This window comes from Cherax quadricarinatus, chromosome 48, assembly GCF_038502225.1.
Source record: "Cherax quadricarinatus isolate ZL_2023a chromosome 48, ASM3850222v1, whole genome shotgun sequence".
NCBI classification, from domain to species: Eukaryota; Metazoa; Arthropoda; class Malacostraca; order Decapoda; family Parastacidae; genus Cherax; species Cherax quadricarinatus.
The window spans coordinates 30563272-30578350 of NC_091339.1; the positions used below are offsets into that span (position 1 = coordinate 30563272).

The 15079-nt window shown below is 46.5% G+C and overlaps 1 protein-coding gene across 1 annotated transcript in view; it reads right to left on the reverse strand.

Moving 5' to 3' along the window:
- The window catches only part of LOC128704703 (uncharacterized), a 136214-nt gene that overhangs the window by 85190 nt on the left and 35945 nt on the right, over positions 1–15079 (reverse strand). The window contains exon 2 of the mRNA XM_070095058.1: positions 12599–12774. Within this exon, the coding sequence (XP_069951159.1) occupies positions 12599–12774 (176 nt within the window). The remainder of the gene's footprint in view (positions 1–12598; positions 12775–15079) is intronic.

Below are 15079 nucleotides of genomic sequence, written 5' to 3' on the forward strand. Positions count from 1 at the left end.
TTCCACTTATACACTTCGATCAGGTCTCCCCTCATTCTTCGCCTAACAAGTGAATGTAACTTAAGAGTCTTCAATCTTTCTTCATAAGGAAGATTTCTAATGCTATGTATTAATTTAGTCATCCTACGCTGAATGTTTTCTAACGAATTTATGTCCATTCTGTAATATGGAGACCAGAATTGAGCTGCATAATCTAGGTGAGGCCTTACTAATGATGTATAAAGCTGCAGTATGACCTCTGGACTTCTGTTGCTTACACTTCTTGATATAAATCCCAGTAATCTATTTGCCTTATTACGCACGCCTAGGCATTGCTGTCTCGGCTTAAGGTTGCTGCTCACCATAACCCCCAAGTCCTTTTCGCAATCTGTATGGCTAAGTTCTACATTATTTAACTTATAAGTGCTAGGGTTATGGACACTCCCGAGCTTCAGAACCTTGCATTTATCTACATTGAACTGCATCTGCCACTTTTCTGACCAAGAGTAAAGTTTGTCTAAATCCTCCTGAAGTTCCATAACATCTACGTTTGAATCAATTATCCTACCTATCTTCGTGTCATCGGCGAATTTGCTCATATGACTAGTAATTCCTTCGTCAAGATCATTGATATATATTATAAACAACAACGGGCCCAAGACTGATCCCTGTGGAACACCACTTGTTACTGATCCCCACTCGGATTTAACCCCATTTATGGACACTCTCTGCTTCCTGTCTGTGAGCCATGATTTGATCCACGAGAGCACCCTTCCCCCAATGCCATGAGCTGCTACTTTCTTCAACAGTCTTTGGTGCGGAACTCTATCAAATGCCTTACTAAAATCTAAGTAAATAATATCAAATTCTTTATCATGGTCAACAGCCTCAAAAGCTTTACTGAAGAAAGTTAATAAATTAGTTAGACAAGACCGGCCTCTTGTGAATCCATGCTGAGTATCATTAATCAAGCTATGCTTATCGAGATGGCTTCTCATAATCTCAGCTATAATTGACTCAAGTAATTTGCCTACAATTGAGGTCAGGCTTATTGGGCGGTAATTTGACGGTAACGACTTGTCCCCTGTTTTAAAAATAGGAATTACATTAGCCATCTTCCACATATCAGACACTACACCTGTTTGAAGAGATAAATTAAAAATATTAGTTAATGGTTCACAGACTTCCATTTTGCATTCCTTAAGAACCCTTGAAAAAACCTCATCAGGACCCGGTGACTTATTTTGCTTCAGTCGGTCTATCTGCTTCACAACCATTTCACTAGTGACTGTGATGTTACATAATTTATCTTCTTCTGATCCACTATAAAAATTAATTACCGGAATATTATTAGTGTCTTCCTGTGTAAAAACCGAGAGAAAATAATTATTTAAAATCGAGCACATTTCATTCTCTTTGTCAGCAAGATGCCCATAGTTATTTTTAAGGGGACCTATCTTATCTCTGACTTTTGTTCTATATACCTGGAAAAAACTTTTTGGGTTAGTTTTAGAATCCCTAGCAACTTTAATTTCATAGTCCCTTTTAGCCCTTCTTATCCCCTTTTTAATGTTCCTCTTAATGTCAATATACAGATTTATAAGATGACCCTCGCCTCTTTTGATACGCCTATAAATTCCTTTCTTATGCCCTAGTAGATATTTCAGCCTATTATTCATCCATTTTGGGTCATTTCTATTTGATCTAATTTCCTTATAAGGGATAAACGTTCTTTGAGCAGCATGAATTGTGTTCAGAAAACTGTCATATTGATAGCTCTCTTCGTTACCCCAGTCAACAGATGATAAGTGTTCTCTAAGCCCATCGTAATCTGCTAAGCGAAAATCTGGGACTGTTACTGAGTTATCCCTACTATCATACTTCCATTCAATTCTAAATGTAATTGATTTGTGGTCGCTAGCACCCAGTTCATCTGAAACTTCTAAATTATTAACAAGGGATTCATTGTTTGCCAGAACTAAGTCAAGCAGGTTATTTCCCCTTGTAGGTCCTGTCACAAACTGCTTCAAAAAACAATCCTGAACTACTTCTAAGAAATCGTATGATTCTAAATTCCCAGTCAAGAAATTCCAATCAATATGACCAAAGTTAAAGTCTCCTAGAATTACTACATTATCGTGCCTTGTGGCCCTAACAATTTCCTCCCATAGTAGTCTCCTTTGGTCCCTATCTAAATTTGGGGGACGGTATATCACACCTAAAATCAATTTTTCATGTCCCTCTGAAAATTCTATCCAAACAGACTCTGTATGTGTTACTTCAGACTTAATACCCGTTTTTATGCAACAGTTCAAGCGATCTCGGACATACAATGCCACCCCACCCCCCTTCCCGATACCTCTATCTACTTGGAACAGTTTAAAACCCTGAATGTGACATTCTGCAGGCATGTCCCGACTTTTTGAATTAAACCACGTCTCAGTAATGGCAAATACATCTATGTTACCTGCACTAGCAACTAGTCTCAACTCGTCCATCTTATTCCTAGCACTGCGACTATTTGTGTAATAAATATTTAATGACCCTCCTCTCTCTTTACCCTTCCTGCTCCTTTCTGTTTTTCCACTAAACCTATTACTGTCCTTATCAATTAGTGCCACTGGCTTTCCAATATCCACCTCATTTTGCCTATTACTAGTTCTCCTAGTACTCATACCACTAACTATTCCTAGTTTAAAGACCTAACAGCTCCCTCCACTGCGTTGGCCAGTGCTCCCACCCCACACCTAGATAAGTGAACCCCATCCCTGGCATACATGTCATTTCTGTCAATGAATGTTACCGCATTTTCCTTACAGTATTTGTCCAGCCAGCAATTGACACCAATTGCTCTGGACAACCATTCATTTCCAACTCCTCTTCTTGGCAAAATGCCACATATGACAGGTTTCCCACCCTTCCTCCTAATTATCTCTATTGCTGTCCTATACCTGCTAATCAGGTCCTCACTCCTACGTCTGCCAACATCGTTGCCTCCAGCACTGAGACAGATAATAGGATTGCTCCCATTACCTCTCACGATGTCATCCAGACGGCTAACAATATCCTTCATCCCAGCCCCAGGAAAACACACTCTCTGCCTCCTACTCCTATCCTTCAAGCAGAATGCCCTATCCATGTACCTAATCTGGCTATCTCCAACAACAACAATGTTTTTACCTTCCTTGGCGTCGTCCGTCGTGATGCTCCGAGTAGTCGACTCACATTCGCCAGGTAGCATTACACCACTTGTAGAATTCGTCAAGATGTTCTCGATGGTCTTCGTTGGGGTTTCTAGGGATGTCTTACTCACGTCTGCCAATGCTTCTTTGGTGCTCGTTGTGGCATTCCCAGTAGAACACTCACATTCGTCAGGTAGCACCGAGAATGAGTTGGAAGTTTCCAAGGTAGTCTTCTGGGTTCTCGTTGTTTCTGCCTCTCCAACCGTTTTCTTGATCTTCAGCTTGGTTCCATGTTGCCCGGCCACTGGCCAAGCTCCCCTCTTAACCTGGGGACTCACAACAGAAGGATTACTACGAATCCTCTTGTTCTCCTCCGTTAATCGCCGTATCTCCATCTTAGCAACTCTGAGCTCTTCTCTCAGCTGCTGGTAAAGTTGCTCAAGAGAGGGCATCCTGGTACAGATTCACAGAGAGCACACAAACAGGTCTTCACAGAGCTAAGTATACGTCACCACTGAGTTAAGTACACGTTACCACTGAGCTAAGTACACGTCACCACCACTTTAATAAATGTCCTGAACTGTACATAAGTGTCTTTTTCCACATCTTGTCGGTATCACCATACCATTTCCCCAACAGAGTTGTGGTTGAGTGGAACAAACTCCGGAGTACAGTTATAGAGGCTAAAACTTTGTGTATCTTTAAAAATGGGTTATATAAATACATGAGTGGTGTGGATGGGTGTGAACTGGACCTGACTAGCTTGTGCTACTAGGTCTGATGCGGTACTCTTTCCTTAAGTGGGAGTGATTTGACTAAGGGGGTCATTCGGCTAATCCGGGGGGGGGGGAGGGATATGGACTTGCTTCGCATAGGTCAGTAGGCCTGTTGCAGTGTTCCTTCTTTTTCATGTTGTAGTCGTGATGATAAGGTATATTTGGTGATCAGTGTCGTCAGGTTGGTCAGTACTATTACGAAGGAAACTGTTGTCATAAGAACATAAGAACATAAGAAAGGAGGAACACTGCAGCAGGCCTGTTGGCCCATACTAGGCAGGTCCTTTACAATTCATCCCACTAACAAACATTTGACCAACCCAATTTTCATTGCCACCCAAGAAACAAGCTCCGATGTGCAAGTCCCACTCAAATCCAACCCCTCCCACTCATGTACTTACCCAACCAAAATTTGAAACTACCCAAAGTCCTAGCCTCAATAACCCAACTAGGTAGACTGTTCCACTCATCAACTACCCTATTTCCAAACCAATACTTTCCTATGTCCTTTCTAAATCTAAACTTATCTAATTTAAATCCATTACTGTGGGTTCTCTCTTGGAGAGATATCCTCAAGACCTTGTTAATATCCCCTTTATTAATACCTATCTTCCACTTATACACTTCGATCAGGTCTCCCCTCATTCTTCGTCTAACAAGTGAATGTAACTTAAGAGTCTTCAATCTTTCTTCATAAGGAAGATTTTTAATGCTATGTATTAATTTAGTCATCCTACGCTGAATGTTTTCTAACGAATTTATGTCCATTCTGTAATATAGAGACCAGAATTGAGCTGCATAATCTAGGTGAGGCCTTGCTAATGATGTATAAAGCTGCAGTATGACCTCTGGACTTCTGTTGCTTACACTTCTTGATATAAATCCCAGTAATCTATTTGCCTTATTACGTACGAATTTGCCTTATTACGTACGGACAGTGTTGCCATGGTGGACAGTGTAGTCACGGTGTACAGTGTTGTCATGGTGGACAGTGTTGTCATGGAGGACAGTGTTGTCATGGTGGACAGTGTTGTCATGGAGGACAGTGTTGTCATGGTGGACAGTGTTGTCAGGGTGGACAGTGTTGTCATGGTGGACAGTGTTGTCATGGAGGACAGTGTTGTCATGGTGGACAGTGTTGTCATGGAGGACAGTGTTTTCATGGTGGGCAGTGTTGTCATGATGGACAGTGTTGTCAGGTGGACAGTGTTGTCACGGTGGACAGTGTTGTCATGGTGGACAGTGTTGTCATGGAGGACAGTGTTGTCATGGTGGGCAGTGTTGTCATGATGGACAGTGTTGTCATGGAGGACAGTGTTGTCACTGTGGACAGTGTTGTCACGGTGGACAGTGTTGTCATGGTGTACAGTGTTGTCATGGAGGACAGTGTTGTCACAGTGGACAGTGTTGTCATGGTGGGCAGTGTTGCCATGGTGGGCAGTGTTGTCATGGTGGAAAGTGTTGTCATGGAGGACAGTGTTGTCATGATGGACAGTGTTGTCATGGAGGACAGTGTTGTCATGGTGGGCAGTGTTGTCATGGTGGAAAGTGTTGTCATGGTGGACAGTGTTGTCATGGTGGACAGTGTTGTCATGGTGGACAGTGTTGTCACGGTGGACAGTGTTGTCATGATGGACAGTATTGTCACGGTGGACAGTGTTGTCATGGTGGGCAGTGTTGTCATGGTGGACAGTGTTGTCATGGTGGGCAGTGTTGTCATGGTGGACAGTGTTGTCATGGAGGACAGTGTTGTCACGGTGGACAGTGTTGTCATGATGGACAGTGTTGTCATGTTGCAGAGTGTTGTCATGGAGGACAGTGTTGTCATGGTGGGCAGTGTTGTCATGGTGGGCAGTGTTGTCATGGTGGACAGTGTTGTCATGGTGGACAGTGTTGTCATGGTGGGCAGTGTTGTCATGGTGGGCAGTGTTGTCATGGTGGACAGTGTTGTCATGATGGACAGTTTTGTCATGGAGGACAGTGTTGTCACGGTGGACAGTGTTGTCATGGTGGACAGTGTTGTCATGGAGGACAGTGTTGTCACGGTGGACAGTGTTGTCATGGTGGACAGTGTTGTCATGTTGCAGAGTGTTGTCATGGAGGACAGTGTTGTCATGTTGCACAGTGTTGTCATGGTGGACAATGTTGTCATGGAGGACAGTGTTTTCATGGTGGACAGTGTTGTCATGGTGGGCAGTGTTGTCATGGTGGGCAGTGTTGTCATGGTGGACAGTGTTGTAATGGAGGACAGTGTTGTCACGGTGGACAGTGTTGTCACAGTGGACAGTGTTGTCATGGTGGACAGTGTTGTCATGAACGACAGTGTTGTCATGGAGGACAGTGTTGTCACGGTGGACAGAGTTGTCATGGTGGACAGAGTTGTCATGGTGGACAGAGTTGTCATGGAGGACAGTGTTGTCACGGTGGACAGAGTTGTCATGGTGGACAGAGTTGTCATGGTGGACAGTGTTGTCATGGAGGACAGTGTTGTCACGGTGGACAGAGTTGTCATGGTGGACAGAGTTGTCATGGTGGACAGTGTTGTCATGGAGGACAGTGTTGATATTGTGGACAGTGTTGGCATGGAGGACAGTGTTGTCATGGAGGGCAGTGTTGTCATTTTGCACAGTGTTGTCATGGTGCACAGTGTTGTCATGTTGCACAGTGTTGTCATGGTAGACAGTGTTGTCATTGTGGACAGTGTTGTCATGTAGGACAGTGTTGTCATGTTGCACAGTGTTGTCATGGTAGACAGTGTTGTCATTGTGGACAGTGTTGTCATGTAGGACAGTGTTGTCATGTTACCTGGAGGTTATTAAGGGGATCAACGCCCCCGCGGCCCGATCCATGACCAGGCCTTCCGATGGATCAGCGCCTGATCAACTAGGCTGTTACTGCTGGCCGCACGCAGTCCAACGTACGAGCCACAGCCCGGTTGATCTAGCACTGACTTTAGGTATCTGTCCAGCTCTCTCTTGAAGGCAGCCAGGGGTTTATTGGCAATTCCCCTAATGCTTGATGGGAGGCTGTTGAACAGTCTTGGGCCCCGGACACTTATGGTGGTTTCCGTTAGTGTACCAATGGCGCCCCTACTTTTAATTGGGGGCATTTTGCATCGCCTGCCCAGTCTTTCACTTTTGTAGGGAGTGATTTCTGTGTGCAGATTTGGGACCATTCATTCCAGGATTTTCCAAGTGTAGATTATGATATATCTCTCCCTCCTGCTTTCCAACGAGTACAAGTGCTCCCAAGCGTTCCCAGTAGTTAAGGTGCTTGACAGAACTTATACGTGCAGTAAAGGATCTCTGTACACTCTCTAGATCTGCGATTTCACCTGCTTTGAATGGAGATTGTAATGTACAGCAGTATTCCAGCCTAGAGAGAACAAGTGTTTGAAAAGGATCATCATTGGCTTGGCATCTCTCGTTTTGAACGTTCTCAGTATCCATCCTATCATTTTCTTTGCTCGTGCGATCGTGGCACTGTTGTGATCCTTGAAAGTGAGATCCTCAGACATTACTACTCCCAGGTCCCTTACATTATTTTTCCGCTCTATTGTATGGCCAGAGTCTGTAGCACACTCTGTTCTAGTTATTATCTCCTCCAGTTTTCCATTACGGAGTAGTTGGAATTTGTCCTCATTGAACATTATATTGTTTACCGTTGCCCACTGGAAAACTTTGTTTATATCTTCTTGGAGGTTAACCGCGTCCTCAGCAGATGACAGCCTCATGCAGATCCTAGTATCATTCGCAAAGGATGATACGGTGCTGCGATGTATATCTCTGTCTATGTCTGATATGAGGATGAGGAATAAGATGGGGGCGAGTACTGTGCCTTGTGGAACAGAGCTCTTCACTATGGCAGCCTCCGATTTAACTCTGTTCGATTTGTTAGGAAGTTGAAGATCCATCTCCCCACGTTCCCAGTTATTCCTTTAGCACGTATTTTATGGGCTATTACGCCATGATCGTATTTGTCAAATGCTTTTGCAAAGTCTGTGTATATTACATCTGCATTCTGATTTTCTTTCACTGCATCCAAGGCCATGTCATATTGATCCAGTAGTTGTGAGACGCAGGAGCGACCTGCCCTGAACCCATGTTGCACTGGATTGTGCAGATTTTGGGAATACAGGTGATTTGCAATCGTGCTTCTTAGCACTCTTTCAAAGATTTTTATGATGTGGGACGTCAGAGCTATTGGTCTATGTAGGTTTCAGCTAATGCTTTGTTGCACAGTGTTGTCATGGTGGACAGTGTTGTCATGGAGGACAGTGTTGTCCTGTTGCACAGTGTTGTCATGGTGGACAGTGTTGTCATGTTGCACAGTGTTGTCATGGTGGACAGTGTTGTCATGGAGGACAGTGTTGTCATGTTGCAAAAGTTTTATCATGGTGTTGCGTGACAGTGTTGCCATGGAAGACAGTGTTGTCATGGTGGACGATGTTGTCATGGAGGACGGTGTTGTCACGGTGAGAAGTGTTGTCATGGTGGACAGTGTTGTCATGGTGGACAGTGTTGTCATGGAGGACAGTGTTGTCACGGTGAACAGTGTTGTCACGGTGGACAGTGTTGTCATGGAGGACAGTGTTGTCATGGTGGGCAGTTTTGCCATGGAGGACAGTGTTGTCATTTTGCGCAGTGTTGTCATGGTGCATAGTGTTGTCATGGAGGACAGTGTTGTCATGTTGCACAGTGTTGTCATGGTGCACAGTGTTGTCATGGTGGACAGTGTTGTCATGTTGCACAGTGTTGTCATGGTGGACAGTGTTGTCATGTTGCACAGTGTTGTCATGGTGGACAGTGTTGTCATGTTGCACAGTGTTGTCATGGTGGACAGTGTTGTCGTGTAGCACAGTGTTGTCATGGTGGACAGTGTTGTCATGTTGCACAGTGTTGTCATGGTGGACAGTGTTGTCATGTTGCACAGTGTTGTCATGGTGGACAGTGTTGTCGTGTAGCACAGTGTTGTCATGGTGGACAGTGTTGTCATGGAGGACAGTGTTGTCATGTTGCACAGTGTTGTCATGGTGGACAGTGTTGTCATGTTGCACAGTGTTGTCATGGTGGACAGTGTTGTCATGTTGCACAGTGTTGTCATGGTGGACAGTGTTGTCATGTTGCACAGTGTTGTCATGGTGGACAGTGTTGTCGTGTAGCACAGTGTTGTCATGGTGGACAGTGTTGTCATGTTGCACAGTGTTGTCATGGTGGACAGTGTTGTCATGGTGGACAGTGTTGTCGTGTAGCACAGTGTTGTCATGGTGGACAGTGTTGTCATGGTGGACAGTGTTGTCATGTTGCACAGTGTTGTCATGTTGCACAGTGTTGTCATGGTGGACAGTGTTGTCATGTAGCACAGTGTTGTCATGGTGGACAGTGTTGTCATGGTGGACAGTGTTGTCATGTTGCACAGTGTTGTCATGGTGGACAGTGTTGTCATGTTGCACAGTGTTGTCATGGTGGACAGTGTTGTCATGGAGGACAGTGTTGTCATGGTGGACAGTGTTGTCATGTTGCACAGTGTTGTCATGGTGGACAGTGTTGTCATGTTGCACAGTGTTGTCATGGTGGACAGTGTTGTCATGTTGCACAGTGTTGTCATGGTGGACAGTGTTGTCATGTTGCACAGTGTTGTCATGGTGGACAGTGTTGTCATGTTGCACAGTGTTGTCATGGTGGACAGTGTTGTCATGTTGCACAGTGTTGTCATGGTGGACAGTGTTGTCGTGTAGCACAGTGTTGTCATGGTGGACAGTGTTGTCATGGTGGACAGTGTTGTCATGTTACACACTGTTGTCATGTTGCACAGTGTTGTCATGGTGGACAGTGTTGTCATGTTGCACAGTGTTGTCATGGTGGACAGTGTTGTCATGTTGCACAGTGTTGTCATGGTGGACAGTGTTGTCATGTTGCACAGTGTTGTCATGGTGGACAGTGTTGTCGTGTAGCACAGTGTTGTCATGGTGGACAGTGTTGTCATGGTGGACAGTGTTGTCATGTTACACACTGTTGTCATGTTGCACAGTGTTGTCATGGTGGACAGTGTTGTCATGTTGCACAGTGTTGTCATGGTGGACAGTGTTGTCATGTTGCACAGTGTTGTCATGGTGGACAGTGTTGTCATGGTGGACAGTGTTGTCATGGTGGACAGTGTTGTCATGGTGGACAGTGTTGTCATGTTGCATAGTGTTGTCATGGTGGACAGTGTTGTCATGGTGGACAGTGTTGTCATGTTGCAGAGTGTTGTCATGGTGGACAGTGTTGTCATGTTGCATAGTGTTGTCATGGTGGACAGTGTTGTCATGGTGGACAGTGTTGTCATGGTGGACAGTGTTGTCATGTTGCATAGTGTTGTCATGGTGGACAGTGTTGTCATGTTGCATAGTGTTGTCATGGTGGACAGTGTTGTCATGGTGGACAGTGTTGTCATGTTGCATAGTGTTGTCATGGTGGACAGTGTTGTCATGTTGCATAGTGTTGTCATGGTGGACAGTGTTGTCATGGTGGACAGTGTTGTCATGGTGGACAGTGTTGTCATGTTGCATAGTGTTGTCATGGTGGACAGTGTTGTCATGGTGGACAGTGTTGTCATGGTGGACAGTGTTGTCATTTTGCACAGTGTTGTCATGGTGGACAGTGTTGTCATGGTGGACAGTGTTGTCATGGTGGACAGTGTTGTCATGTTGCATAGTGTTGTCATGGTGGACAGTGTTGTCATGGTGGACAGTGTTGTCATGTTGCATAGTGTTGTCATGGTGGACAGTGTTGTCATGGAGATTATATTTTGCCGCCGAAGTGACTAGTTTATTATGCACCCTATAGTCATCCTGTGGATGGATATGTGACGCACAAGAGCATATGTCTACACTAAACGCCTAGGAACTAGGCCCCATAAGGGTTTACAGGAGTACATCTTGATTTCTTTCTATAATTCACTTATCAGTTACAAGCAAATTTAGAAAATTTGCTTAATATATCTGGTATTTTATTTTCATAAATGAGTTATCTTGAAATGTCACATTGGATATTATACTGTCTATTTTAATACTCCTTAATAAGTGGACAATTAAGCACATAGTATTCAAGACAGTAACCATAGGCCTAGCCACATCATTTGCAATTCGTTTGGTCATTATCTGTACATCTCCCAAACTGCCAGAAGTACTTGTAACCAAGCCTAAGCCTGGCACTACAACATCAGTCAGTCTATTCATATTGCAACTTGCTCCATATTATCATAGTGATTTATAGATCTACTCAGGCTTCTAATTTCATTCCTATACCATTAAGTTTCATTATTTACTTCTCTCCTAAAATTTTATTCGAAATGCTAGACACAGATATACCGAGGTTGAATTCTACATTCTCCTTCAGGGTTCTGTTCGTGACTGATGTATCAGCTTGACCATGAAGGAGTAATCCAATGTCTGAAGCCATCCATAGCAATTGTACATTAATTCCTCTTTCCAGGATTTTGAGTATCTATACCTGGCTTCCCCAATGAGCATGTTATTAGAGTGAACAGTATTGTCAGTTTGAACGATGTTGACAGGGCGGACAATGTTGTTAGTGTGGAGAGTATTGCCAGGGAGGACGGTGTTGTCAGGGTGGAGAGTGTTGTCAGAGTGGAGAGTGTTGTCAGGGAGGACAGTATTGTCAGTGTGGACAATGTTGTCAGGTGTGGAGAGTATTGTCAGAGAGGACGGTGTTGTCAGGGTGGAGAGTGCTGTCAGAGTGGAGAGTGTTGTCAGGGAGGACAGTGTTGTCAGGGTGGACAGTGTTGTCAGGGTATACAGTGTTGTGAGGGTAGACAGTGTTGTCAGAGTGGAGAGTGTTGTCAAAGAGGACAGTGTTGTCAGGGTGGAGGTGTTGTCAGGGTGGACAGTGTTTTCAGAGTGGAGAGTGTTGTCAGGGAGGACAGTGTTGTCAGGGTGGACAGTGTTGTCAGGGAGGATAGTGTTGTCAGGGTGGACAGTATTGTCAGGAAGGACAGTGTTGTCAGGGAGGATAGTGTTGTCAGGGTGGACAGTGTTGTCAGGGTGAACGGAGTTGTCAGGGAGAATAGTGTTGTCAGGGTGGACAGTGTTGTCAGGGTGAACAATGTTGTCAAGGTGGACAGTGTTGTCAGGGAGGACAGTGTTTTCTGGGTGGACAGTGTTATCAGGGTGAACAGAGTTGTCAGGGAGGATAGTGTTGTCAGGGCGGACAGTGTTGTCAGAGTGGTCAGTGTTGTCAGGGTGGACAGTGTTGTCAGGGAGTACAGTGTTGTCTGGACAGTGTTGTCAGGGTGTACAGTGTTGTCAGGGTGGACAGTGTTGTCAGGTGGACAGTGTTGTCAGGAAGGACAGTGTTGTCAGGGTGGACAGTGCTGTCAGGGTGGACAGTGTGTCAGGGTGGACAGTGTTGTCACGGTGGACAGTGTTGTCAGGTTGGTCAGTGTTGTCAGGGTGGACAGTGTTATTAGGGTGATCAGTGCTGTCAGGGTGAACAATATTCAATGAGGACAGTGATATCAGGTTTGACAGTGTGGGCAATGAGGGCAGTTTTCTCATGGTAGGCCGTGTTGCCGACAAGACTGGACAGTGTTGTCAGGGTATGTAGTGCGCAAATAGCACCATCACACAAATTAAAACACAGAACACAGTGTAACACTCACTGAGTAGCCTAAGTTGATGTAGTGTGGAGGTCACAGTCTGGTGTAGTTGTGGCAGAAGAGAGCGAGCATGGTTGTCACTCACCACAGCCAGGTAGAGATCAGTCAGTTGGGGACACTCACGTAGTAGTTTCACTCCTTCACGAGTAAGACAACCCCAGAACTCCTCCAGGTGACTCCTGTAACAGGGATAAACACTGATGAAAACCTCTTTCTGATTCACTACCTGCACTATATATTACACCAAGTGGTAGTGAGCAATGTTACAATGTATATTACACCAAGTGGTAGTGAGCAATGTTACAATGTATATTACACCAAGTGGTAGTGAGCAATGTTACACTGTATATTACACCAAGTGGTAGTGAACAATGTTACACTGTATATTACACCAAGTGGTAGTGAACAATGTTACACTGTATATTACACTATGTGGTAGTGAACAATGTTACACTGTATATTACACCAAGTGGTAGTGAACAATGTTACACTGTATATTACACCAAGTGGTAGTGAACAATGTTACAGTGTATATTGTGGAGAATATTTCTACAGAAAGGGTGGTATCTGCCTCCTTCAGCCCCTTCGGCATTTTTCAGCCCCTTTCACCCTGAGGGAAAACCCTCTCAAAAAAGGCATATGTTGCGAGATGACATCAGGGCAGCATAGTGGGTCCGTCGTGATGGACCAGGTGCTTCAGTGCCCTCGGTGCCCTGGTGATGGACCAGGTGCTTCAGTTCCCTCGGTTCCCTGGCGATGGACCAGGTGCTTCAGTTCCCTCGGTGCCCTGGTGATGGACCAGGTGCTTCAGTTCCCTCGGTGCCCTGGTGATGGACCAGGTGCTTCAGTGCCCTCAGTGCCCTGGTGATGGACCAGGTGCTTCAGCTCCCTCGGTGCCCTGGTGATGGACCAGGTGCTTCAGTTCCCTCAGTGCCCTGGTGATGGACCAGGTGCTTCAGTTCCCTCGGTGCCCTGGTGATGGACCAGGTGCTTCAGTTCCCTCAGTGCCCTGGTGATGGACCAGGTGCTTCAGCTCCCTCGGTGCCCTGGTGATGGACCAGGTGCTTCAGTTCCCTCGGTGCCCTGGTGATGGACCAGGTGCTTCAGTTCCATAGGTGCCCTGGTGATGGACCAGGTGCTTCAGTTCCCTCGGTGCCCTGGTGATGGACCAGGTGCTTCAGTTCCCTCGGTGCCCTGGTGATGGACCAGGTGCTTCAGTTCCCTCGGTGCCCTTGTGATGGACCAGGTTCTTCAGCTCCCTCAGTGCCCTTGTGATGGACCAGGTGCTTCAGTTCCCTCAGTGCCCTTGTGATGGACCAGGTGCTTCAGTTCTCTCGGTGCCCTGGTGATGGACCAGGTGCTTCAGTTCCCTCGGTGCCCTGGTGATGGACCAGGTGCTTCAGTTCCTTCGGTGCCCTGGTGATGGACCAGGTGCTTCAGTTCTCTCGGTGCCGTGGTGATGGACCAGGTTCTTCAGGTCCCTCAGTGCCCTGGTGATGGACCAGGTGATTCAGTTCCCTCGGTGCACTGGTGATGGACCAGGTGCTTCAGTTCCCTCGGTGCCCTGGTGATGGACCAGGTGCTTCAGTTCTCTCGGTGCCCTGGTGATGGACCAGGGTCTTCAGCTCCCTCAGTGCCCTGGTGATGGACCAGGTGCTTCAGTTCCCTCGGTGCCCTGGTGATGGACCAGGTGCTTCAGTTCCCTCGGTGCCCTGGTGATGGACCAGGTGCTTCAGTTCCCTCGGTGCCCTGGCGATGGACCAGGTGCTTCAGTTCCCTCGGTGCCCTGGTGATGGACCAGGTGCTTCAGTTCTCTCGGTGCACTGGTGATGGACCAGGTGCTTCAGCTCCCTCGGTGCCCTGGTGATGGACCAGGTGCTTCAGCTCCCTCGGTGCCCTGGTGATGGACCAGGTGCTTCAGTTCCCTCGGTGCCCTGGTGATGGACCAGGTGCTTCAGTTCCCTCAGTGCCCTGGTGATGGACCAGGTGCTTCAGTTCTTCATGGACCAGTTGCTTCCCCCTGGTGATGGACCAGGTGCGGTGCCAGGTGCTTCAGGTGATGGACCAGGTGCTTCAGTTCCCTAGGTGCCCTGGTGATGGACCAGGTGCTTCAGCTCCCTCGGTGCCCTGGTGATGGACCAGGTGCTTCAGCTCCCTCTGTGCCCTGGTGATGGACCAGGTGCTTCAGTTCCCTCGGTGCCCTGGTGATGGACCAGGTGCTTCAGTTCCCTCGGTGCCCTGGTGCCCTGGTGATGGACCAGGTGCTTCAGTTCCCTAGGTTCCCTGGTGATGGACCAGGTGCTTCAGCTCCCTCGCTGCCTTGGTGATGGACCAGGTTTCAGCTCCCTCTGTGCCCTGGTGATGCTGCTTCAGTTCCCTCAGTGCTTCAGTTCCCTCGGTGCCCTGGTGATGGACCAGTTGCTTCAGTTCTCTCGGTGCCCTGGTGATGGACCAGGTTCTTCAGCTCCCTCAGTGCCCTGGTGA